Source organism: Mandrillus leucophaeus, unplaced genomic scaffold, assembly GCF_000951045.1.
Source record: "Mandrillus leucophaeus isolate KB7577 unplaced genomic scaffold, Mleu.le_1.0 Scaffold123, whole genome shotgun sequence".
NCBI lineage: Eukaryota > Metazoa > Chordata > Mammalia > Primates > Cercopithecidae > Mandrillus > Mandrillus leucophaeus.
In genome coordinates, this window is record NW_012100654.1 from 5,269,926 (window position 1) to 5,297,880 (window position 27,955).

A 27,955-nucleotide genomic window follows, 5' to 3' on the forward strand; every position below is an offset into this window, starting at 1 on the left:
CTCATCTGACAAAGGGCTAATATCCAGAATCTACAAAGAACTTAAACAAATTTACAAGAAAAAAAAACAAACAACACCATGAAAAAGTGGGCAAAGTGTATGAACAGATACTTCTCAAAAGAAGACATTTCAGCAGCCGACAGACACGTGAAAAAAAGGTCATCATCACTGGTCATCAGAGAAATGAAAATCGAAACCACAATGAGATACTATCTCACACCAGTTAGAATGGCAATCATTAAAAAGGCAGGAGACAACAGATGATGGAGAGGATGTGCAAAAATAGGAATGCTTTTACACTGTTGGTGGGAGTGTAAACCAATTCAACTATTGTGGAAAACAGGGATCTAGAACTAGAAATATCATTTGACCCTGTCATCCCATTACCGGGTATATACCCAAAGTATTATAAATCATGCTACTATAAAGACACATGCACATGTATGTTTATTGCAGCACTATTCACAATAGCAAAGACTTGGAACCAACCCAAATGTCCATCAATGATAGACTGGATTAAGAAAATGTGGTACATATACACCATGGAATACTATGCAACCATAAGAAAGGATGAGTTCATGTCCTTTGCAGGGACATGGATGAAGCTGGAAACCATCATTCTGAGCAAACTATCACAAGAACAAAAAACCAAACACCGTATGTTCTCACTCATAGGTGGGATCTGAATAATGAGAACACTTGGACACAGGGCGGGGAACATCACACATGGGGGCTTGTCGTAGGGTGTGGGGGCCAGGGGAGGGATAGCATTAGGAGAAATACTAATGTAAGTGGTGAGTTCGTGGGTGCAACAAACCAATATGGCACATGTATACTTATGTAACAAACCTGCACGTTGTGCACATGTACCCTAGAACTTAAAGTATAATAAAAAATAAAAATTGAAATTAAATTAAAATTTTTTATAAAAGCATGATAAACACCTTTAAGAGAGTGGTTCTAAGTGATTGCCCAGGTCAAAAATCAAAACCGATGAGCCTGGGTAATAGCATATAAAATCTAGGAACTATGACTAAAAGTGTTTTCCTTTCTTAAAACCAACTTGACACTACAAATAGCATCCTTGAGAAACCAATATGCATGTCTAATAATTTTTGTTTTCCCACTGTGTACCTATTGATTAGTCTTTCCTGTGTGTAGCTCTGAAGGAAGAATCACTTCTTTCCTGGCATAGGGAGTTCCTTAAACAAGAGTCAGGGACTCTGGATGCCCATTTCCTCTTAACAAATCTATTATTCTGGGATAGCAAAGAGAGGAAAGATTTTTAATAGAAGTTGTTTACTAAATTCAGGAAATTGCACTTCAGGGTTTGAACAATCTTTCTAATGTTATAGAAGGTTTTTCACCCTCAAGGTAACACCTGAATAAAAGTAAACACACCATACACACACACACACACACACACACACACACACAAACACATACTCAGGCAGAGAAACATATGAGAGGTGGGGAAGAACTTAACGGTTTGAAATAAAAATCTATCCATTTTCCTCTAGCAAATGAAGAAAATAGGCTACAGGTTCAAATTAGAGAAGATAGTAAAGGAAGAGTCTTGTCTTTTTTCTGATTTTCCAACTTAAGGAAGGGTAGTTTTAAGTACTTACTCTCTTTTGTTGCTGTTATCATCTGTTTGTATATGTTAACATGCACACATGCACACGCACACACACACAAATATGACTACAGGAGAACAAGTTATCCATGTTTTCTCAAACTACTCCCTTTGTGAAAGAGATACCAATCACCCCCAAGTTTTCTTATTTAAAAAGCAACCACAGGCCGGGCGCAGTGGCTCACGCCTGTAATCCCAGCACTTTGGGAGGTCGAGGCAGGCAGATCACGAGGTCAGGAGATCGAGACCATCCTGGCTAACTCGGTGAAACCCTGTCTCTACTGAAAATACAAAAAAATTAGCCGGGCATGGTGGCCAGCACCTGTAGTCCCAGCTACTTGGGAGGCTGAGGCAGGAGAATGGTGTGAATCCGAGAGGCAGAGCTTGCAGTGAGTGGACGCGCTACTGCACTCCAGCCTGGGAGACAGAGTGAGACTCTTTCTCAAAAAATAAATAAATAAAAAATAAAAATAAAAAGCAACCACAATACCCACAATAAAATAAAAGTAACCTTCATGCCTGTCTACATCTACCTGCAGTATGTGGCTACATTTGAGGGTCAGAGGGTGAATAAATTTATGAATTCAAAGAGTTACTGTGGGCCTGCTACGTGCTAGGCACTATTCTACGTGCTCTCGCATAAAAATATAAATCACAGCTGGGCACAGTGGCTCACACTTGTAATCCCAGCAATTTGGAAGAGGGAGGTGGGTGGACCACTTGAGGTCAAGAGTTCGAGACCAGACTAGCCAACATGGTGAAATCTCATCTCTATTGAAAATACGAAAATTAGCCGGGCATGGTGGCACATGCATATAATCCCAGCTACTCAGGAGGCTGAGGCAGGAGAATCGCCTGGACCTGGGAGGCAGAGGTTGCAGTGAGCCGAGATTGCATCACTGCACTCCAGCCTGGGCGACAGAGTGTGACTTTGTCTCAATGACAAAAAATATATATATTATATATATACTTAAATATTATATACTTACATATTATACACATTATATATGTTTATATAATATATAAATGGGGTGGGTGGGGAAAAATATATATAAATGACTTTGTCCTTTAGGTGTTTGAAAGAAGATATCAGATTCATATATAAATAATTAAATAACTATAATAAGATAGAGTTTAGTAAATGTCATATAAGGGTGAGAAAACAAAGAATTCAAAAAACACTAGATTACTTCTGGCTATAGTAAAAGATGAGGGGGCAGAGAATACTACATAGCATAGGTGGTATTTGAGTGAGCCTTAAAGGGTTTGGACATGAAAGGATGGAGAAGAAGGGGTTTCCATGAAGCAGAAACAATGCAAGCAGACATGAAAAAGAGATCTCATTGGATATGATTACAGAAATATTAGTATTAAATTTTCCTCTAGTGGCCACTCTTGAAAGGAGATAAGTATGACAATAAGCACAGAAAAGTCAGTTGGAGTGAGATTAGTAGACAGTGATTTAATAGTCACCAGAAATTGCTGAGCAGAGTAGTAATGTGATCAGAATTTCTTTTAGGAAGATCAATTTGGCAGTAGTGTATATGCTGAATTGTAGGAAAAAGAGATCGGAAGCAGTAAAAACATTTTAGATGTCCATTTTAATATCTCAATTTAAAGACATTGAGACAATGAAGACCAAAACTGGGTGATGGCAACTAATGCAGTGGATTTTGTGCTGAAAAAAGGATAAATGTGAGAGAGATTGTGGCAAACAGAATTGGTAGAATTTGATAACTGATTGAATGTAGGAATGTAGGGAAGCCAGAACAAAGAACAGATCTGGGGAGTTAGGACAATCCAAGAGGTGAATGCCAATATGTAATTCACTGGAATTTGAGGAGCCATCTGCATATAGCTAATATCAACACCACAGAATTTGCTAAGGAAGAATCTAGAGAAAGAGAAGAGGGTAAAAGTTATAACCTGGGAAAATGCTTATACTCAGGAAAGAGTGAAGTAAACAAGAGGCAAAAGAGAAGCCAGATAAATAAGAAAAGATACAAGAGGACGAGAGTAAGAAAAATATACTGTAGAGAAGGCCAGGGAGTTTCATAGAAATGATAAACAGGCTGAAATGTTAATAACAAGTTCAAAATGAGTAAGAATTTAGAAAAGACCACTGGAATTTATTAATGAATAAATCCTTACCAGTGATCTTAGGGAGTAATTTCAATAGGAAAAAAGATGATTTATAGTATACCTTATTGTACTACAATATGCTCTGTATTAAAGCTATTTGAATATGAACAATATGAATTAGATAGTACGTGTAATTCACCTCTTCATCCTCCATGGTTCCTTGGACAAATAGAAAGTGCTCAATAAACATTTATTGAATTAAATTGGGTCAAATCAAGTTAAATTGAATTGGATTATATTGCATTACATTATATTACTCTACCATAAGAGGTGATAATGAAGAGTGAGAAAGGCAGCACACACAGAGGATTATTTTTATAACATGGGGTTAATGGTAATAAGAGAAAAATGATAGGAAAAGAAGAGTCAAGATGAGTTTTGTTCATTTAAAACTATTAGAGATTTGCACCTGCTTCTGGTTGCAGGAAAAGACTCTAGTTCTTTGGGAGAATTTGAAGGCGAGAGAGGGGAATAGTGAGGGTACAGAGACCCTAGGGAGAGTGATCTAGGTGATGGTGATACATATATAAAAACTGATCAAGGTGGTACAGTTAAGGCTTCTGAATTTGTGTACTTTATGTAAGTTATACCCCAATAAAAATAAATTAAAAACAATAATAAATACATCAAGAAGGATTGACTTGAGGGCACAAGTGGAGGTTCTTAAATTTTCTCTGAATTAACCAGGAAACAATTGCTCATCAAATCCTGTAACTGTGCTTCTTCAATCTTAAAGGAAATTATTTTTAAAATAAATAAAAGTGGTATGTCATGTATATGAATCTTTCTTCTACAACTGAATAAATAGACTATGGATTGCACTTTTTATTCTGCAAGTAGTGCCAATCTCATATCTAGATAACTTTGGTGACTACTACTACATATGTAGCAAATGTAGATCTCAGCTACTCACCCACCATTCCTCTCCCAAGTCAAGAAACTGTTCAGTACTGTGTTACGTCTATAGATATATATTAGGTGCTGATTAAACACTTTTAGAATAATGAACATATATAGGCCAAAGTAAGCTATAAACCACTGTTTACTAAAGAGAATTCCTTGGAACACTAGGTCTACAAAATATCCAGAAAAAATATTCCATAGTCACATTAGTTTGGGAAACACTACATACTACCACCTTCTGCAGAGATTTTATAGTTCATATTAGCATACTTAAGGCTATAAGAAGTCATGCAGTAAGGGAACATTTTTAGCTTTGCTCAGCCTAACAGTTTCCAAACTTGTTTGACCACAAGAGCTTTATTTTCCCTCATAACTCATTATATTTTATAGTTTTGAACAGAATGCCCTTTGAGAAATGCTCTTTTAGACAAATGACAGGTCCATAGAAAATAATTGAGCAGTGGATATCCACAATCCATTTCTAGCTTATCAGGATAATGTTATAGGGGACAACTATAACATTATACCATGTTGTATCTCTTGGTGCTATGTTCAGGGACTTAAAAGATACTGAACTGAATGAACCAATAGTCTAACTCATGAAAATATTAGATTCGTAGGAAGGAAACTACAAAAAGATGTTAAAGAAGAGAAATAGATGGCAAAAGAGCTGAAAAGAGACACTCATAAAGATCCTAAAGGAGATGGGATGACTCAATCTGGAGAAGAGATGGGAGAAAGTATCAAATAACCACATTAAAAGCATCTAAAATTCGATTTTTTTTTTTTTCTTTTTGAGACAGAGTCTTCTTCTGTTGCCCAGGCTGGAGTGCAGTGGCGCGATCTTGGCTCGCTGCAACCTCTGCTTCCCAGGTTCAAGCAATTTTCCTGCCTCAGTCTCCCAAGTAGCTGGGATTACAGGCGCCCTCCATCATGCCTGGCTAATTTTTGTCTTTTTAGTAGAGACAGGGTTTCACCATGTTAGCCAGGCTAGTCTCAAACTCCTGACCTCAGGCAATCTGCCTGCCTCGGCCTCCCAAAGTGCCGGGATTACACGCATGAGCCACCGCAGCCAGCTAAAATTAGAAATTTGCTGGTGGATAGTACTTTCTATCTCCACCAAGATTAGAAGAAGATTTAATATTAAACTATGGAATGGAAGGTTTAAATTAGTTTTAAGGAACAAAAGATACCGCAACTGAAGAGGATGTAAACACATTGGAAAAACTGATAATGAAAAGAATAGCCTTTCCTTATTGCCATAGAGATTTTTTTTTTTTTTTTAATTTCCCGCACTACACAGATGTACAGAGATTCTTATTTTTCATGCATGACATAGGTATGTTCTTGCTCAGAAGCAACAGGTTAGAAGTGATAGCCTTCTGCACAATCTGTGAAACTTGTAGGGATGTGACCTCCCATTTCCTTACTTGAATTTTCCCAACCATGAGTCAGCAATGGCTGCTCCCAGGATGGGAGTGAAATAACAGAGGCTGCTGAAGGCATGGTATATAGATGTGGAGGTATCTTCATTCCAGTGCAGGAAATACAGGAAATACAGGATCAGCACAGCTGTAGTGGGGAAAAAAAGGGGTGTGGGGAGAAAAAACAAGACAGATGCATTAAAGTGACTTTTTTTTTTAGATGGAATCTCGCTCTGTCGCCCAGGCTGGAGTGCAGTGGCGCGATCTCGGCTCACTGCAAGCTCTGTCTCCCCGGTTCATGCCATTCTCCTGCCTCAGCCTCCGGAGTAGCTGGGACTACAGGCGCCCGCCACAACGCCCGGCTAGTTTTTTGTATTCTTTTTAATAGAGACGGGGTTTCACCGTGTTAGCCAGGATGGTTTCAATCTCCTGACCTCGTGATCCGCCTGCCTCGGCCTCCCAAAGTGCTGGGATTACAGGAGTAAGCTACCGCGCCCGGCCTAAAGCGATTTATGGAAAAAAAAAATATTTAATCTCTGGTCTTTATAAGGTGATTTTGGCCTTCAGTACTCCCATCAGTGGCATGACTGAGAAGTGACTGCCAGGCAGTAGAAGCAGGGCCCCATGGGAGTTGTGGGAGTGAATGGGACTATGTTGAACATACAAATATAATACTCCTCCCTTCAGTCTATGTGCACCTCTAGCATCATTTAGGCCAACCATGAACATAACATGGTGCTTCCAACATCCCTTCGCTCTCCTCTCCTTCCCAGCAACAAGATGATGAGAGCTCTCATCTGAATTCCATTCTTCATACCTGTTCCTCAGGTATGAGCTCTTAGCCAAGAGCTGTTAGCTCATACCTGAGGAACAGGTATGGAAAAATGTAACTCAGATAATAAGAGCTTCCCCACTTTTTTTTTTTTTTTTCAGAGATGGGTTCTTGCTATGTTGCCCAGGCTGGAGTGCAGTGGCCATTCACTGGCACAATTACAGGTGCCCGATAACCTTGAACTCCTGGGCCCAAGCAATCCTCCTGCTTCAGCCTCCCAAGTAGTTGGGGCTACAGGCACATGCCATCATGTCCAGCTCTACCCACTTACATTCTCACAGTCTGTGTTCTGGTTTCTCTCAGGCCTTTCTGATCTTGGCCTATATATTAGGTGAAATCCTATGAGAGATTTATTGGAAGTCTTGGCCAAAGTAAAGGATCGATTTGGACCAAGGCAGAAAGAGTGGACTAGGGAAATAAGTGCATATAAAGAGACCAGGCTGTCACAAACATGGGGTGAGGGTGAGTGGGAGACAGTAGGTAGGACTCTTGGACACAAAATTACCTTTCATTCCATAATAGGAAAAGCGCTCGCAGAATTCATTCACCACAATGAAGGCAATGCTCAGTGGATAGTTGGAGCCACAGATTTTCTATTCAACAAGAAAGCAACGATTCAAGCATGAGCTGTTTTCCCCTGTTTCAACAATTAGATTTCTTCACAACTGAAAAATTCATTTATTTCAAATTGTCATGGTAGGTAATGGATCAATGGTCTCTAGTCTTCATGACACACCTATTATAACACTAAAAGTGCTTACGTTACTGATTTAGAAATAATAGAAGCTAATCTGAATATTATTTTGTTTCTTGTTTATTTTACATGGACTTGCTCAAATATTCCTTTATCCTAGACATCAGGACCTGCTCATCTTCCCACAACTACTAAATGAAAAGTCTAGGGCTCTGGGGCAGAAGAATGGTCATATTTACTTCCTAGGAACAGAATAAAGAGATAGCCTATGGAATACCTGATATCCAAGCAGTGAGATTCAGATGTCAGTCTCTGCTTAGCTCCACTCTGGGGACTGACCCCTCTTGTCCCCAGCTGTTCTGTTTGCCATGCTGGGAGGAATCCTGGCAATATGATAGCTTCTACTTCAGAGGCTGCTGGAGTCAGGCACAGAGCCCAACATGGAGGGCAGAGATTCCTAAGGGTAAGCTAATTGATCATCTTGACTTTAGGCAGAGTTCTTAAATCCTGTAAAATTAAATGTCTACTCTTCCTACTAAAGAGATTCTATAACATTTTCATGATAATCCTACTGGACATTAAAAGAATTATGTTTTTTCACGTAATATATCAGTCAGACTATAAGGAATGTTATGTTTTATTTTAATTCCCTATCTATTACAATAGACCAACTAACATGAGAAGAGACATAGAGGTATCTGTCCTCGGTACTGTCAAATCTTATAAGATTTATATTGCCTCATTTCGTGAGAAATATATACATCTTCATAAGTAGCCCTAAATTCTTTGGGACCAGAAGAGATATCATTAACTAAAAAAAATAGGCAAAATAATAAAGTAATGTATTATTCTTTTAACCCTAGGGATATATATAAACGACTCTCCTAAATATTAATATATTTTAACATTTTAAAATAACTTGTTTGAAACATACAGTGAACTGGGCTTCTTACCTTTGCAGCTCACAGCTTGAGAATTATGCAATCTGGAGTTTAGCTGACACACTGTCACTAGTTAGGCAACACTGCCACTGGCTATGTTAACATACTGATACTGGCATTGTCACTACACCTGTCTCAAATCCTCTGTTCTGTTATTCTGAAGAAATGAGAATAACATCACCTTTTGGCCCACAGTAAGAACTCAGTAAATTTTGGCTATCATTACTATATCCTCCCCACTTACAGAATTTTAATGTAAGAATTGACTGAGATGATGAGTTTAGAAGTGCTTTAGCAAGTTTATAAATGCAAAACATTGCTATTACTTCTCTGTTTTTCTGCCCTATCTCCCACAATAAACTGGGAACACATAGTAACAGAGATTGGATCTATTCTGAAACTTCCATTAGTGTTCAACAGAAGGCTCTGCACATAGGGAGAACTAAGAGCAGAGTTTTTATATTGGTAAAGAAAGAACAATCACACATAGTTCTCCAGACAAGAATGCTTGCCAAGTTTCCCTGGACATTCAAATTGCTTTTTCCCCCCAGGGAAACAGAATATGCAATGAAATTCATCAAGTCCCTGGATCCCAACTGAAGAAATTTGACTACCTCTTCCTGCTGCTTTGTCTTCTTATGTAAAGGAAGCTTCTGTTTAGATTTGGTTTCAGGTGAATTCTAAATCCAAGAGAGAATCATTTTAATACCCTAATACAGCTCAGCTTGAAGCTCCGGAGCCCAAGGAAGAGAGCCAAAAGAGGGAGGCCATTCCTGTCAGAGGCAGGATTGAATCTAAGGACTCACCGGAGATGGCTTCTTTGGAGGGCTGGGAGGTCGAGGTGGTACGTCTTCAATGGAGACAGGTGAAAAAAGAGTTTCCTTGGACTCATTTTTCTGGAAAGAATTCATGGCTGGCTCCTTTCTCTCTCTCCTCAAGCATTTGGCTTTAGCAGGCAGTTAGGACAGCTGCCAGCCTACTCTGAAAAGGAGGACTGGGAGGGGGAGCTGGTGGCTTCAGCAACTGAGTTTAACTCTGTGGGTGTCAGCTTCAATCGCTTCCTGATCCAGAGCAAAGCAGGAAGCTATAGTTAAAAAGAATGTGTAAAAGTACAGCACAGCAAAGTGAAAACATGCCAAAGATGGAATGAAACAATGCTAGAGAACTGATTAGAAAATCTATGTTTAAGAAATATTATCTTTGCAAAGGAGTACAAGATAGTTAAGAACACAACACCTCAAGCACAGATTGAAAAACTGATATCAAGGTTGGGCGCGGTGGTTCACGCCTGTAATCCCAGCACTTTGGAAGGCCCAGGCAGGCGGATCATTTTAGGTCAGGAATTCAAGACTAGCCTGGCCAATATGGTGAAACCCCGTCTCTACTAAAAATACAAAAAAACCATTAGCCGGGTGTGGTGGCAGGCACCTGTAATCCCAGCTACTCCGGAGGCTGAGGCCGGAGGATCACTTGAACCCAGGAGGCGGAGGTTGCAGTGAGCCGAGATTGCACCATTGCACTCCAGTCTGGGCAACAAGAGTGAGACTCCATTTCAAAAAAAAGAAAAAAAAAAAAAAAAGAAAGAAAAAAAAAAAGAAGAAAGAAAAAAAAGAAAGAAAAACTGATTTCAGGGTAACAATAGCTGTAATTTATTGAATATCTACTATTGAAAGGTTAATATATATGAATTACATATATGTTGTATGTCTATATAACATGTATATTTATCCTAATTCATATTACTATCTCCATTTTACAGAAAGTAATGTTCCCAGAGGTTAAGGAATTTGTTCAAAGTACCTGTCCAGTAAGTGGCAGATCTGTAATTTTCACTATGCCATGACAGCTGGAAAAAGTGGAGTTAGTATCAGTCATTATTCAGGTATGGAGGTTACATAAATGGAATGTAGGAATGCAGAGGATTAAAATGAATTGAAGAAGGAAAGCCATCATAAAACTGAATTTGGGAGATAAGAAAGATGGTGAGTTTTGGCTGGGTGTGGTGGCTCATACCTGTAATCCCAGCACTTTGGGAGGCTGAGGTGGGTGGATCACAAGGTCATGAGTTCAAGATTAGCCTGGCCAACATAGTGAAACCCCATCTCTACTAAAAATACAAAAATTAGCTGGGTGTGGTGGCACACGCTTGTAGTCCCAGCTACTCCAGAGGCTGAGGCAGGAGAATCGCTTGAACTCAGGAGGCAGAGGTTGCAGTGAGCCGAGACCCCACCACCGCACTCCAGCCTGGGTGACAGAGTGAGACTCGAAAGAAAAGAAAAGAAGGAAGGAAGGAAGGAAGACAAGACAAGAAAAGAAAAGAGAAGAAAAGAAAGGAAGGTGACCTTTGTTTTCAGCATCATAAAACTTCAGCTAGAAATAGCCTATAAGCAATTAAAGAGGCGGGGCTAAAGAAAATGAGAGAAAAGGATTGGTGATGTACATTTGGGAACCATTTTTCTTCTTTGCTAAAGTCATTCCTTGCATTTTCATTTTCTCACTTCAAGATTGATCTATTCTTTCATTTAACAAATAAAATTTAATTTGAGCAAAAATTGTGAACCAGTTATTTTCTAGGTACTGTTGTGAACACCATTTTCCTTAATTATATATTTAGTCCTTATCAGAAGAGGAACAAAAACAAACATGATAATGCTAGGTTCATTTTATGCCGTGTTATTTTTGTTAAGCCAAAGAAGTAAAAGAATAACAAAAGAGCATGGTGCCCCTCTAGTTATTTGTCAAACGAAAAGGGAAAAGAAAGACTAGAGAGCTATAAAAGAAATAAGAAAAATTGAAGACTAAATAAACAAGGTCAGGCAACATCAGAATGAATTATTGTATTTGAAAATACAAGACAGAAAACCTATAACTATATCCCTCACAAAATTTTTACATTAACTATTTGAATAATTTATTGACAAATAGGGCCAGGATAAACTCTATCTTTTCCTCTCTAAACTTTAACTCAGACTTTGACCATATCTTCTCAGCTTCTATTACACTCCTCGTTTCTACTGTCTCCCACCAACCTTTACCCAAAGAAGAGTCCAGCTTCATTTCTGACTGTGGCATTAATGATTAAGCTATAGTTATTCTTTCAGGAGCACTGCCATTTCTGACTTGGTTTGGTTAATGACTTTGGATGCAAAATAAATGGTCAGAAGTTACTAGTCAAGTTAACTAGCAAAGGCACAGATGCCTTGAAGATCCTCTTATGTCATTGGCTTTCCTTGATCTGGCAGAGTAGATTGAATAGCACCTGTATGCAATGTATCAATTTATTTGTGCTCATAGGTACACCAAATACTAAACTTTGGAGTATTGACAGTGGTTTTCTGACACTCCTTTGTTTAGAGAAAATTCTTCTTTTGATTATGGCAATACAATGATAGTATTCACAGAGTCAGATAATATCAGAGATGGAAGGAATCTTAATCTCATCCTGTGTAAGTGAAACTTCCCTAAGGATAAGAATCATTTTCCCTTGGAAATTCTAATTCAGTAGATCTCAGTAGGGATCTAAGAATGTTTGTTTTCAACGAGCATCTCTAGCAATTCTTATGCTAGGAATTTGGGAAACACTGGTCTTAAATTCTCTCCTATTCTAGCCTGAAGGATATTTCAGAGGAACTCAGAAGGGACAAAGCAAGGACTGGAATCCTAGGCTCCCAAGGCATAATCTTGAGCCATTTATGTAATAGTAAGATGGCTCTTATATCCTATTATTTTGCTAACATCAGATAGAAGGAGAAAGGGAAAAGATAAAAGAGAAAGCACCTCCCAGACAGAAATGTGCACCAACTATTCTGAGACAAACAACAATAAAAGTGAAAGAATCTAGGTATCAGTGATGAGTAAAGAATATTTGTGTCCTTAGTGATTACGACATCAGAAAACACTTATTATGACATATGATAAAGTTTTACAGTTATATATACATAAAAGTAGACTGCTGCTCTAAGTTAATAGAATCTAATATAGTCAGAGAGAAGAGGAAAATATGAAATTAAAAGGGAACATATATTTAACACGTTCTCTAAATTAAAATACACAAAAATAAATTGTATCAAACATCAGTCACAAAGAAATAGAAAAGGGAAATTTAAGGAATATATTTATATATTTATTTATATAAATAGATTTAGGAATAAATCTAACAAAAGATCTAGAACTCAATATTAAAAATTATAAAATTTGACTGAAAGAAATTGAAGAAGATCTAAATAAATGGAAACTTACCATGCTTATGATTTGGAAAGCTCATATTATAAAGATGTCAACATTTCTCAAAACATTCTACAGTTCTAAAACAAAATTCCAGCAGGTTTTGTGAGTATAGACATTGACAAGTTGACTTTTTAAAGTCAACTTGGAAGTGCAAAGAGCCAAGGATAGCAAAGTCAATCTTAAAGAATAACGGTGTAGGATTGAATTACCCAATCTAAGACCTATTTTAAAGCTATAGTTGTTATATCAGAGTGGAATTGACACAGATACATAGGGCAACCAACGAACACAGGGTTCAGAAAATGACTCACACACATAATGTTTATAACAAAGATGATGCTGCAATACAATGTAGGATATGAGGATCATTTCAATAAATAAACACCATTTGAATATCCACATCCCCCAAGTTATTTTGACCCTTATTTTACAACATACACAAAAATAATTTCTATATAGATTGCCTATCTAAATGTTCAAGTAAAAAAAAAAGTCTTTAGAGGAAAACATAAGAGAATATCTTTATGACTGTGGAGTAAGTCAGCATTTCTTTTGTTTCTTTTTCTTTTCTTTTCTTTTCTTTTCTTTTTTTTTTTTTTCCTGAGACGGAGTCTCTGCTCTGTCGCCCAGGCTGGAATGCAGTGGCACGATCTCACTGCAACCTTTACCTCCCGGATTCAAGCGGTTCTTTCTCCTGCCTTAGCCTCCTGAGTGTCAGGCCTCTGAGCCCAAGTCAAGCCATTGCATCCCCTGTGACTTGCCTGTATATGCCCAGATGGCCTGAAGTAACTGAAGAATCACAAAAGTGAAAATGCCCTGCCCCGCCTTAACTGATGACATTCCACCACAAAAGAAGTGAAAATGGCTGGACCTGGCCTTAAGTGATGACATTATCTTGTGCCTGGCTCATCCTGGCTCAAAAAGCTCCCCCACTGAGCACCTTGTGACCCCCACTCCTGCCCACCAGAGAACCCCCCTTTGACCGGAATTTTCCTTTACCTACCCAAATCCTATAAAACGGCCCCACCCTTATCTCCCTTCGCTGACTCTCTTTTCAGACTCAGCCGGCCTGCACCCAGGTGAATAAACAGCCATGTTGCTCACACAAAGCCTGTTTGGTGGTCTCTTCACACGGACGCGCATGACACTGAGTAGCTGAGATTACAGGCACGCACCACCATGCCCGGCTAATTTTTGTATTTTTAGTAGAGACAGGGTTTCAACACATTGGTCAGGCTGGTCTCGAACTCCTGACCTCATGATCCGCCTACCTTGGCCTCCCAAAGTGCTGGGATTACAGACGTGAGCCACAACACCTGGCCAGCATTTCTTAAAAAAGATATAAAATATGGGGCATAAAAGAAAAAAAAATGATATGTTGGACAATATTAAAATTAAGAACTTTTGTTGTTCAAATTGTCAAAAGACAATTTACAAAGAAGAAGAAAATATTTGTGTTACCTGTATCTGTCAAAGGATTTGTGTCCAGATTATATAAGTAACTGCAGAAAGCAATAACAAAACGATTAATAAGTAAATGGAAAAATATTCAAAAGATCTGAACAGCCGACATGGTGGCTCACAACTGTAATCTCACCAGTTTGGGAGGCTGAGAAGGGTGGATCACCTGAGGCAGGAGTTTGAGACCAGCGTGGCCAAACATGGTGAAACCCCATCTCCACTAAAAATACAAAAAATTAGCTGGGTGTGGTGGCGGGTGCCTGTAATTCCAGCTACTTGAGAGACTGAGGCAAGATAATTGCTTGAACCTGGGAGGTGGAGGTCACAGTGAGCTGAGATCGCGCCACTGCACTCCAGCCTGGGCGATAGAGCAAGACTCTTTCTCAAAAGAAAAAAAAAAAAAGATTTGAACAGATATTTTACAAAAAGAATACCCAAGTAGCCAATAAATCTGTGAACAGGTTATCAACTGTATGGAGGTAAATACAGTTCATTTAGCTAGTCCTATGTTGATGCATACTCAGGTTTAGTCTTGGGAAAGGAAAATATCTTGGGCCTCTTCAAGCTGGGAATCACTCAGGGCAAATCTGCCTCCCAGTCTATTCAGTCATCCCTCTGCTCACAGAGACAGATGATGCAGATTCTGATTGCCTCCTTTGGAAAGACTTACCAGAAACTCGAATGCAACCATCTGTCTCACCTTTCTGTGACCTGGAAGCGCCCAGTGGGGGCCTTTGCTTCGAGTTGTCTCCACCTTTCTGGACGGAACTAATGTATTTCTTACATATATTGATTGGTGTCTCATATCTCCCTAAAATGTAAAAAACCAAGCTATGCCCCAACCACCTTGGGCCCAAGTCGTCAGAACTTCCTGAGGCTGGGTCACCGGCTAGTCCTCAGTCTTGTTAAAATAAACTTTCCAAATTAACTGAGATTGCCGGACCTGTAATCCCAGTGCTTTGGGAGGCTGAGGCGGGAGGATCACTCGAGGTCAGCAGTTTGAGACCAACTTGACCAACATGGTGAAACCCCATCTCTACTAAAAATACGAAAACTAGTCAGGCGTGGTGGCCAGCGCCTGTAATCCCAGCTACTCTGGAGGCTGAGGCAGGAGAATAGCTTGAACTCGGGAGGTGGAGCTTGCAGTGAGCCGAGGCCCCACCTTTGCATTCCAGCCTGGGCAACAAGAGCGAAACTCCGTCTCAAATAAATACATAAATAAATAAATAAATTAACTGAGACCTGTCTCAAATTTTCAGTGTTCATAGTCTTTTTCTATCATAAGTAATACTGCAATAATAACATTGCACAGAAGTTAAATATATCTGTAGGATAAATTTCCAGAAGTGAGACTGCCGAGCCAAAATACATGCTTTTATAATTTTTGGAACTGCCTATTCATTTTCTTTGCCCATTTTTCTAGAGTTGTTTGTCCCCTTCTTGTAAATTTGTAACATCAATTTAAACATTATTGATATTAATGTTCTGCCATCCTCTATATTGCAGTATTTTTCCTATTGATTTTATTTACGGACTTTTAAAATTAAATGTAACAAAGTAAAATGCACAAATCTTAAGTGTACAGCTCTGTTAATTTTTATATGTGTGTAACTCACACAAGCACTACCTAGATAATGTTAAAAAAAATTTCTAGCACTTCAGTGCTGAAAGTACTTCAGAGATAATACCCCTGCCTCCCTTCTGCCTCCCTGTCAAACCTTCCTCCGTTAAGGTCACTGTTCTACAAAATGGTACTCTGAATAGCCAACGACTGGACAGATATCATGTCCAAACCACTTTGAGCCAATAAGACTGTGTCTTTTGCTAATGGATCTGTATGTGTAAGGCAATACATTCAAAGAACATGTTATTCTCAAGTCTTCTCAAGTTCTATTTTTCACCAGGCCCTTTTGTGTATACTATGCACAAGCCTCAGGGTTGGTCAGGAGTGTGTGAATAGCTTAGGCCTTCACTGATTTCTGCCGCACATGTATCCAGCCTCAGCCTGAAACATGATTGCCCCAACTAGGATTGCAGCCTCAGGGCAGTAGGACCAATAAGCTCTTGGCCTTCTCTCCCTAGTCAGCATCCCAGAAGTCACTTTCACTTAAAATGTTTCTGGGCATGAGTGTCAACTACCCCTTCAAATTGAGTGAGTTTCCTTCAGGAGACAAAGAAGGTACTGGTCCCGAAAATATTAGATAGTTATCAATCTTTTTATAATATATTTTTATTATACTTTTTTCCATTCTTGAGTTCTTAATTTTGAGTCATCTCTTAATAACTTAGAAAATTACTACAATAATTATTATAGGAATGGTATATGAATAATAGAACTCCTGGATTCTTATATGTCTAAGAATACCTTCTTACCAAACTATAGATGATATCTGATGAATACCTAATTCATAGGTCACATTAATACCCTTCCACAGATGCAGCTTTATTACCTTTAGAGTTTAGTCTTATAGAATAATTCAAAGTCCTTTGATTTTTGTTCTTTTGTAGCCAACTTACTTTTTCTGCTTGCATGCTTATATTACCATCAGTTTAATCAAACCATTCAGTACAGATCAAACCAAAAGTGTATATGTTTAGAATCATGTCAGGGTCATCAGCTGTTTCTGGCAGAGAACCTTTTATCTGAGAACTTATCTAATCCACTAGCTCCCTACATTTTGGTATCGAAAACACATCAAATAAGGAGATACAAAAGCACAGGAGATATTATATTTCATTCCTCTCTCTTTGAGGTACTTATACATACCCTTGAGTGGTATAAAGAATGATATACTAGGTATTCAATCCATAAAAAAAGGTCTTTAAGAATGTTTCACTTATGAGGGAAATAATAAGGAGGGGAAATGATGTACTGAAGATGTACTGTTTAACTTGCTGGAAGTTTGAAAACATAATGCATGTTATATAGCCAGCTTGATCAGCTCGTATCACCATGTACTCATTTTTGGTAGTGTTAACACCAAAAAGAAAACTCAGCATAACAACTTTCAGTAAAAACTATTATAATTACTATATTAAAATAAGCATTTTACTAGCTACTTTGAATTATGAGCTTGCTTATTAATTATGAGTTAAGTAATAAGTAACATAGTTATAGTTCTTGGCTAAGTATTGATAAATAAAATAGAAATAAAAATGAAGACAGATTAACTAAAGTTGGGCTAGAAAAAGAAAAGGAGAAAGCAAGGTTAAAATAAAAACTTACAAATTAAAAAACAAAAACTACACAAATTCCAGAGGTAAGAAGTTGAATTTAAAATTTTTTCATAATCGACGAAACTTGGAAGCAACCAAGATGTCCTTCAGTAGTTGAGTTGATAAATAAACTGTGATACATTCAGACAATAGAAGAGGATTCAAACTTAAAAAAAAAACTGGGCTATCAAACCATGAAAGACATGGAGGAAACTTAAATGCATATCATTAAGTGAAAGAAACTAATCTGAAAAGGCTATATTCTGTATGATTCCAACTATATGACATTCTGGAAAACGCAAAACTATGGAGACAACAAGATTAGTAGTTGCTGGGGGTTAGAGGGAAAGGATGAATGAATAGGCAGAGCGCAGGATTTTTAGGTCAGTGATACTATTCTGAATGTTACCAAAATGATGGATACACATTTGTCAAAAATCCATAGAATGTACAACATCAAGACTAAACCCTAATGTAAACTATAGACTGTGTAATAATGATCTATCAATGTAGGTTCATCTATTTTAACAAATGTGCCACTCTGGTGTGGGATATTGATAATGGGGAGAGAAGAAATAAGACCTTCGCAACTTTGCTATGAACCTAAAACTTCAACTTTGCTATGAACCTAAAACTGCTGTAAAATATAAAGTTATACATATATAAAATTATATATGTATATATAAACATACATATATACTTTATATAAATAAATTATATAATATATAATTTTATATATGTATAACTTTATATTTATATATATTTACATATATAAATAAATTGTCTAAAAAATAAATAAATAACATCAACTGAAATTTCTGAATCAAATTTAATTTCTTTTCTCATCAAAAGTTAAGACATTTCCCTCAGTCTTAGGAATTTTTATTGTTAATACAAAATAAATTATACATGCTGTATAAATTTTTATTTATAGCTAAATATTTCTTCAGTCATCACTGTCACTTCCTGATTCACTCAGCTGCAAATCATTTCCTAAAATGAAAAAGAAATAACAAAACTGCAGTAATTAAATATTTAATATTTATTTTTGCATAACATAAATTTTACACAAAATATAGCCCCCAAGCATGATTCTGTTTAGCTAGCATTTTGCTTATTCTGTAATTCAGTGACACAATTAGTAACTCAAATAATTAATACTGCGTGTAAAGAAAAAATATACCACCAAACTTCAGCACAGTTTTAGTATTTCCTGGCATCTATTTTAGTCTTCTTTTACTTATCCCCATCACTCTTTTTTTTATATCACTGATTTAATTAAATCAGGAAATGAGAAAAGCATAGTTCAGAAGATCAGACTACATCATTTTGAAGAGTGGAAATTTTTTTTTTTTTACTTAAAATGGAGTCAAAATCATTAAATAATATATGTCAAGCATAACTCACTATTGATTCCTTTTGTAATTCATCTATGTACTTACTGTCATGGAGCTTACAGTCCAGTGGGGGAGACAGACAGTAAACAAATAAACAAATATTTAACATAATGCCAAGTAGGGATGAGTATTACGGAAAAATGAAAATGGGTACGGAGATTGCAGTGGCAGGTGCTATTTTAGATAGGGTAGTTTTGAAGGTCTTTTTGAGGGCTGACATTTGAACAGAGATTCAAATATAGGAAGAAAGTCATAAAAAATGGAGAGCGTGGAGGTGAAGTGACCAGGCTAAAAGAAGAGAAGTGCAAATGCCCCAAGGCAGGAGCATACTTGTTGCATTCTCTGACTTGCAAGAAGGCCACTGTGGGTGGATTGGAATGAATAAGGAAGATAACAGCAGTAAATGAGGTCAGAAACATATCCAGAAGGTCATGGTAAAAACTTTGGATTTTGTTTGAAAATGTAATGAGAATTCATGAGAGAATTTTAAGCAGGCAACTAACTTAAAACCAGTTGTAGATCAGTAAATATGCCATAATGGTGTGGAAGAAACACAGAAACAAGAGAGCAGTTGTAAGTCTAATGCAGTCTCTCATGTAAGAAATAACGTTGGCTTTGACTCAGGTAGTCCAGGGGAGGTACCCCTAAGTGGTCAGACTCATAATATACTTTGAAGATAGAGTTTATAGGACTAATTAAAACATTGAATTTAGGGTACAAGAGAAAGAAGTGAAGAATGACTCCAAGGTTTCTGTTCTGAACAACTGGATAAATCATTTACTGAGTTATCATTTACTGAGATGAGAAACACCAGAGGAACATGGTTATAGAAGAAAAATCACAAGTTCAATCTTCATGTGGTAAATCTGAGATACCTAGTAAATACCCAAATATATTTGGTACTGGCACTTGGATATACAAGTCTGGAGCTAAAGGTAGAGGCTGGAGCTGGAAATAAAGATTTGAGAGTCATTGATCATACAGGTTTATCTGAAGCAAAGGAACTGAATGAAATCACTTAGGTAGTAAATTACAGTGGTTAAAAAAATTCTTGTATTTTTTAACTAATCCATAATCAAAAAAGCTGGCATGTTTTGAAATCAATACCTAATTTAAGAAGAATAGTTTTTAGGCCACGTATAAGTTATAAGATGTCTCAGTCTTTTGCATGAACTCCAGAACTGATAACATCATTTGATAAAGAAATCTGCTAGACCGGGCGCACGGTGGCTCACGCCTGTAATTCCAGCACTTTGGGAGGCCAAGGCAGGCGGATCATGAGGTCAAGAGATCGAGACCATCCTGGCCAACATGGTGAAACCCCATCTCTACTAAAAATACAAAATTAGCTGGGCATGGTGGCGCATGCCTGTAGTCCTAGCTACTCAGGAGGCTGAGGCAGGAGAATCACTTGAATCTGGGAGACGGAGGTTGCAGTAAGCCAAGATCTCGCCACTGCACTCCAGCCTGGCGACAGAGTGAAACTCCATCTCAAAATAAGTAAATAAATAAATAAATAAATAAATAAATAAATAAATAAAATCTGCTAAAGCTTCTTCTGTGCATCTGGTTCTCATGACCATCTCATCACTTTCTTTTCTTTTTAACTTTTTGATGTGGAGTCTCACTCTGTCACCCAGGCTGGAGTGCAGTGGCGTGATCTCGGCCCACTGCAACCTCTGCCTCCCGGGTTCAAGCAATTCTCCTGCCTTAGCCTCCCGAGTAGCTAAGAGTACAGGCATGCGCCACCATGCCTGGCTAATTTTTTTGTATTTTTAGTAGAGTCAGGGTTTCACCATGTTGGCCAGGGTGGTCTCGAACTCCTGACCTCAGGTGAATCACCTGCCTCGGCCTCCCAAAGTGCTGGGATTACAGGCATGAGCCACCTCACCCGGCCCATTTTCAAGGATTCAGTTTCCACTTACACAACTATTGTATGACATAAGAGTGTTCAACTTCATATGATGCCTGTAATACGAGTTTTTCAAGTGACACAAACCCAAACGCACTCAGAGTTCTATTTTGCCTTTATAGACTTTATACTGTCAAGGTTATAAAATATTCAGTCAAGTTTTGAAGATATAAGATTAGCCTTTGATTATGAGTTGCTTAGTAAAGAAAATGTGTTTTCAATCATAGCTGTAATTATGACTCAGAAAAAGAGAGTTTACCCATAAAAATATATTCAGACATTTAAACTAATAGTTAGCACTGAGAGTAGTACTGCCCCCCAGGGGATGGTACAGAAATTTACATGAGGGGTTACTTGTCCTGATGGCTGTAGATTGCTAATAGCATTTAGTGGGAGGGGAGTTTAGGAATGCTAAATGTCTTGCAATGGACGAACCAGTCTTGCACAATAAAGAACTCTTCTATATTCTGTGAAACTTTTGAAAGTCTGATGGAATATGTACTTGGAAGATATGTTTATAAACGTAAAACTAAAGCTGAAATACATTTCCATAAATTCCAGGTATTGCTTTGCACATATTTAATTGAAACTTACAAGTATGCAGCTATCATGTAAACTGAAGATGATTTTGTTTTGTATTTTTAAAGAACTTTTCAAAAATTTTCTTTTAAAAATAGTTTGGGGCAACACATTAGTGTCATCAATGCTGCTCATTGTATTTAGAGCAGCATTACAGCACAACAACACTTGTCTGTATAGGCAGCTGGAGACGCAATTTTTAAATATATATGCCTATACTTTTCTAGTCCTTATTTCTACAGGTTAAATAAAAAGAAAAATTGTTGACAATATGAGTTGAATGTTGTTTTGTTTTTCTTAAATCCAAACTTATGCATTAAAAGTAACTGCAAAAACATGGTTACTTCATTATATCTTCTGATACAGCTATTCTTTAACATTTACAAAGTTGGAATACATATTACTAAAAATTTGTTTTTATTTGCCTTTATATTAAATTAAATTAATGCTTTTCAAAGAAGTATGCACACAGATTATATTAAGTGATGAAATTTATTTCAAAATAGTAAAGGAGAATTTTAAAAAATCTGTTACAAAAGGGGGTGTTGGGTCTCTCATAAAGCTGAGCAATGGGATGACTGCAGTAATGGTCAGAGATGGTTTATTTCATTAGGAAACTCCTAGTTTAGATACATCAGGAAAAGAAATTTCACTATTTTTACTTTAAAAAAAAAAAAAAACCTCCCAAGTGGTTATTACCGATAGACAAAAACACTATAGACTTTACTTTTGCATATATCTTTTGCATCTAGTAATCTTTCCAAATTATTTTATTAGTTCTATTGTTTGTTGATTCTTTTGGATTTCCTATGTAGATAATTTACATTCCTACAAATTAAGAGTATTTTATTTCTTGTTTTCAATTCTTATATCATATTTCTTTTACTTGTTTTATTGCATTTGCTAGCAAATTCAATCGAGTGCTCAACAGAAATAACATTTGTCCCCTTTGTCTTGTTCCTGAATTTAACAGGAATGCTTCTAAAGTCTCTATTAGTGTGATGTTTATAGGAGTTCTGTTTTTTGGTAATTAACTTTTGTAAAGCTAAGAAAATCCTATTATATTCATCCTTTGGTAAATGTTTTTATTTATTTTAATTAATTAATTAATTTATTTATTTATTTTGAGACAGAGTTTCGCTCTGTCACTCAGGCTGGAGTGCAGTGACATGATCTCAGCTCACTGTAACCTCCACCTCCTGGATTTGAGCAATTCTCATGACTCAGCCTCCTGAGTAGCTGGGATTATTGGTGTGCACCAGCATGCCTGGCTAATTTTTACATTTTTAGTAGAGACAGGGTTTCACCATGTTGGCCAGGCTGGTCTCGAACTCCTGGCCTCAAGTGACCCGCCTGCCTCGTCCTCCCAAAGTACTGGGATTACAAGTGTGAACTACCATGCCCAGCCTCAAGTACGTATTTTCAAATTAATAAATATCGAATTTTGTCAAGTTATTCATTTGTTGAAATGGTCATATGGGTTTACTTCTATAATCTGTTAATGTGGTGAATTAGATTGATCCCATTTCATATGTTTAACATTTCTTACATTTCTGTGATGACCCTTATTTTATTGTGACTTGGTAAATTATACTTTTTCTACAAAACCATCCATTCCTATGCCAAATTTACTGGAATAAATGTTTAAATAAAATTATAATTAAGGTTGGGTGCATTGGCTCACACCTGCAATCCTAGCACTTTGGGAGGCTGAGGCGGGTGGATTGCCTGAGCTCAGGAGTTTGAGACCAGCCTGGGCAACACAATGAAACTCCATCTCTACTAAAATACAAAAAAATTAGCTGGTTGTGGTGGCATACACCTGTAGTCCCAGCTACTTGGGAGGCTGAGGCAGAAGAATTACTTGAACCCGGGAGGCAGAGTTTGCAGTGAGCCAAGATCATACCACTGGATTCCAGCCTGGGCAACAGAGTAAGACTCTGTCTCCAAAAAATAAAAAATAAAATAAAATAAACAATAATTTTTAAAAATAACAAATTGGAAAACCTAATGATAACTGATAAATTCCTGGACATATACCACCTACAAAGATTGAACCAAGAAAAAAAAAAGAAAACCTGAACAGATCAAGTACAAGTAATAAGACTGAATCAGTAATAAAAAGTCTCCTGTCAAAAAAAAAGGTCAGGACCTGATGGCTTCTATACTGAATTCTACCAAACATTTAAAGAATAAATACCAATTCTTCTCAAATTCTTCCAGAAAACTGAAGAGGAGAGAATTCTTCCAAATTCATTCTATGAGGCCAGCATTACCCTGATACTGAAACCAGACAAGGACACAACTATAGGTCAGTATCTCTGATGAAAACACACGCAAAAATCCTCAACAAATAGTAGCAAACCAAATCCAACGGCACATAAAAAGGATCATTTACCATGATAAGTGGGATTTATCCCAGAGATGTAAGAATGGTTCAACATACCCAAATCAATAAATGTGAAACATCACACCAACAGAATGAAGGACAAAAACCATATGATTATCTCAATAGATGTGGAAAAAGGATTTGATAAAATTCAACATCCCTTTATGATAAAAGACCCTCAACAAACTAGATCTAGAAGGAGTGTACCTCAACACAATAAAGGCCGTATTAGAAAAACCCACAGTTAACATTATACTAAATGGGGAAAAGCCAAAAGGTTTTCTTCAAGGAGCTGGAACAATATAAGGATGCTCACTCTCACCACTCTTATTAAACACAGTACTGGAAGTCCTAGCCAGAGCAAAGAAACAAGAGAGAAAAATAAAGGGCATCCAAATTGCAAAGGAAGAAGTCAAACTGTCCCTGTGTGCAGATGACAAAATCTTATAAAGAGAAAACCCTAAAAGCTCCGCAAAAACACTCGGGATTGATAAACAATTTAAGTAAAGTTGCAAGATACAAAAATCAACATACAAAAATTAGTAGCATTTATATAAACCAACAAGAAACTAGCAGAAAAAGAAATCAAGAAAGCAATCCCATTTATAATAGCTACACACACACACACACACACACACACACACACACACCAAAACACTAAGGTCCAGGACAGTGGCTCATGCCTATATTCTCAGCGCTTTAGGAGGCCAAGGCAGGAGACTACCTGGGGCCAGGAGTTCAAGACCAGCTTGCACAATACAGTGAGACCCAGTCTCTACAAAAAAAAAAAAAAAAAAAGTATCCGTCCAACAAGGGATTAAAAATCAGAATATATATAGTCCCAGCAACTTGGGGGCCTGAGGAGGGAAGATCGCTTGAGCCCAGGAGTTCAAGGCTGCAGTGGGCTACAATCATGCCATTACATTTCAGCCTGGGCAACAGAGCAAGACCCTGTCTTTAATTAAAAAACAAAACAAAACAAAACAAAACAAAAACCTAGGAATAAATTTAACCAAGAAGGTGAAAGAGCTTCACAAGGAAGACTATACAACACTGATGAAAGAAATGGAAGTGGTCACAAAAAATGGAAAGACATGCCATGTTCATAGACTGAAAGAATTATAATGTGAAAATAACGATACTACCAAAAGCAATCTACAGATCCAATGCAATACCTATCAAAATACCAAAGACATTCTTCACAGATATAAAAAATAAATAAATAAATAAGCTTCATATGGAACCACAGATGATGCCAGATAGCCAAAGCAACCCCGAACAAAAAGAACAAAGCTGGAGGTACCACATTACCTAAGAAAACAGCATGGTATTGGCATAAAAATAGACACATAGACCAATGGAACAGAATAGAGAACCCAGAAATAAATCCACATATTTATAGTCAACTGATTTTTCACAAAGGCACCAAGAACATTCCATGGAGAAAAGAACAGTTTCTTCAATAAATGGTGCTGGGAAAACTGGATATCCTTAAAAAAAAAAAAAAAAGAAAGAAAGAAAGAAGGAAGGAAAAGAAAAGAAAAAAGGAACTAGACCCCCATCTCTCACTATAAACAAAAATAAAATCAAAACAGATTAAAGATTCAATTCTAGGGCCTGAAACTGTGAAACTACTAGAAGAAAACATTGGGGAAACATTCTAAGAGATTCATCTGGGCCACGATTTTTTTGTATATAAGACCTGAAAACACTGACAACAAAAGTAAAAGCAGACAAATGGGATCACATCAAACTAAAAAGCTTCTGCACAGCAAAAAAAACAGTCAATGGAGTAAAGAGACAATCTACAGAATGGGAGAAGATATTTGCAAAGTATCCATCCAACAAGGGATTAAAAACCAGAATATATAAAAATTCAAACAACTTAATGGCCAAAGAACCCCCATATAATACCGTTTAAAAATGGGCAAATAATCTGAATAGATTTTTCTCAAAAGAAGACATTTAAAATCAATAATTTTAAAAATGCCCACAGGTGTATGAAAAAATGGTCATCATCACTAATAATTAGGGAAATGCATATCAAAAGCTTAATGAGACATCATCTCATCCCACTTAAAATGGCTATTATTGAAAAGACAAAAAATAACATGCTGGCAAGGACACAAAGGGAATGCTTGTGGGAATGTAAATTAGTACAGGCACTATGGAGAACAGTATGGAGGTTCCTCAAAAAACTATATAGATCTACTATATGCTCCAGCAATCTCACCGCTAGGTATATATCCAAAAGAAAGGAACTCAGTATATCAAAGTGATATCTGCATGCCTATGTTCATTGCAGCATTATTCACAAGAGCCAATATATGGAATCAACCTAAGTATCCATTAATGGATGAATAAATAATTAATATACATAGTAAAATACTATTCAGACATAAAAAGGAATGGAATCTTGTCACTGGCAGCAATGTGGATGGAACTGGAGGTCATTATGTTAAGTGAAATAAGCCAGGCACAGAAAGAAAAATATCATATGGTTTCACTCACATGTGAGAATTAATAAAGTCTATCTCATGGAGATGGAGAGTAGAATGATGGTTACCAGAGGCTTGGAAAGGTGAAAACAGGGATAAAGAGAGGTTGGTTAATGGGTACAAAAATACAGTTAAATAATTAAATAACTAAATAAAGTTACTAAGTTCTAGTGTTCAATAGCACAGTAGGGTAACTACAGTTAACAACAATTTATTGTATATTTCAAAATAGCTAGAAGAGAAGATTTGAAATGTTCTTAACCCCCCAAAAAGGACAAATGTTTGAGGTAATGTATATCCTAATTACCCAGATTTGATCACTACACATTGTATGCTGGTATCAAAATATCACGTGTAAGTCATAAATATGTTTATTGTATATCAATAATTTTTAAAAATATAGTTATAATTTTAACTTAATTTTCTTCCTTAATATTGCCTATTTGTGATTTTTCTATTTTTCTTCTCAGCCCTTGTTAAAGATTGGTCTATTCTATTGGTCTATTTTGTTAGTTTTCAAAGAAACAAATTTTTAGTTTTGTTGATTTTCTAATGTTTCCTCATTATCTATTACATTAACTTCTATTCATCTATATTATTTTGTTTCTCTGCTTTAAGATGTTATTATCCTTCTAGTTCCTCAAAGTGAACCTTTCACTCATTTATCTTCAATTTTTTTAAAATAAAATTTTGAAGTTATAAATTTCCCTATAATGAGCTGGACACAGTGGCATATGCCTGCAGTACTAGGTACTGGGGAAGCTGAGGCAGGAGAATCACTTGAGCCCGAGAGTTCAAGGCTGTAGTACACCGTGTTTGCACCTGTGAATGGCCACTACACTGCAGCCTGAGCAACAAAGCGAGACTCCATCTCTAAAATAAAGTTAATTAATTAATTAAATTTCCTATTATCCTTTAAAACATTTCCTTGGAAGTACCAAAACTGCTGTGATATTTATTATTTATGATTTTTTATCTTCATAACAGTATTCAATTTTAAAATATTGTTCAATTACACATATTTTGTAATTTCATTATAGTTGCCTTTTAACATGTAAGTTATTAGGCCTGTGCTTTGAAATTTCTAAACTTATTTTAAATTAATTTTTATTTATTTATATTTTCATCATATTATAATCATAATATGTTCATTAAAAAATGAATTCTTTGTAATCTGTTATTGTCTTTGTCCTAGTAAGATGTAAATTTCTGTAAATGTTTCATATGCATCTTAAATATGACCACTCGCTTTGCATTTTTGGATTGTAGGATTCTATGTATTCACTATTAGAGCAGGTATGTCTATTATGTATTTACAGATTTCATGCTCTTACTAAATTTGTTCTGCTTGATTACAGATTAATAAAATCTCCCACTCAAATAGACTTGTCAATTTCTACTACTTCTGTTATGTTTTATATATACACACACACACAAACACACACACACACACATAGTGAAGATATGTTATTACATGCATACGAATTCAGAATTGTTTATCTTCCAGGTGAACTGAACCTTTTCTCGTAGTTTATCAAGCCCCTTTATCCTCTAGGAGTACATTTTGCCTTAAAGTCTATTATTTCTGATATTGATGATCCAGATTTTTGTTATAATTACTACTTAGCTAGCATCTTTTTTTCTATCTCTTTATTTTCCATATGGTTTTTAGAAAACTTGTTATAATCAGCATATGGCGTTTTA

The 27,955-nt window shown here is 36.7% G+C and overlaps 2 protein-coding genes across 4 annotated transcripts in view; both read right to left on the minus strand.

The window, feature by feature from the left end:
- The window catches only part of SLC15A2 (solute carrier family 15 (oligopeptide transporter), member 2), a 52,466-nt gene extending 42,600 nt beyond the window's left edge, over positions 1 to 9,866 (minus strand). For both annotated transcript variants that reach the window (XM_011971589.1, XM_011971588.1), the window contains exons 1-3: positions 9,379 to 9,866; positions 7,443 to 7,530; positions 6,112 to 6,253 (exon numbers count right to left, since the gene is read on the minus strand). In XM_011971589.1, the coding sequence (XP_011826979.1) occupies positions 6,112 to 6,253; positions 7,443 to 7,530; positions 9,379 to 9,483 (335 nt within the window). In that variant the 5' untranslated portion in view covers positions 9,484 to 9,866. The remainder of the gene's footprint in view (positions 1 to 6,111; positions 6,254 to 7,442; positions 7,531 to 9,378) is intronic.
- Positions 9,867 to 18,286: 8,420 nt separating this feature from the next.
- The window catches only part of EAF2 (ELL associated factor 2), a 60,334-nt gene continuing 50,665 nt past the window's right edge, over positions 18,287 to 27,955 (minus strand). Inside the window, exon 6 of one of the 2 annotated variants that reach the window (XM_011971592.1) lies at positions 18,287 to 18,469. In XM_011971592.1, the coding sequence (XP_011826982.1) occupies positions 18,423 to 18,469 (47 nt within the window). In that variant the 3' untranslated portion in view covers positions 18,287 to 18,422. The remainder of the gene's footprint in view (positions 18,470 to 27,955) is intronic. The other variant, XM_011971593.1, reaches the window with a different exon arrangement.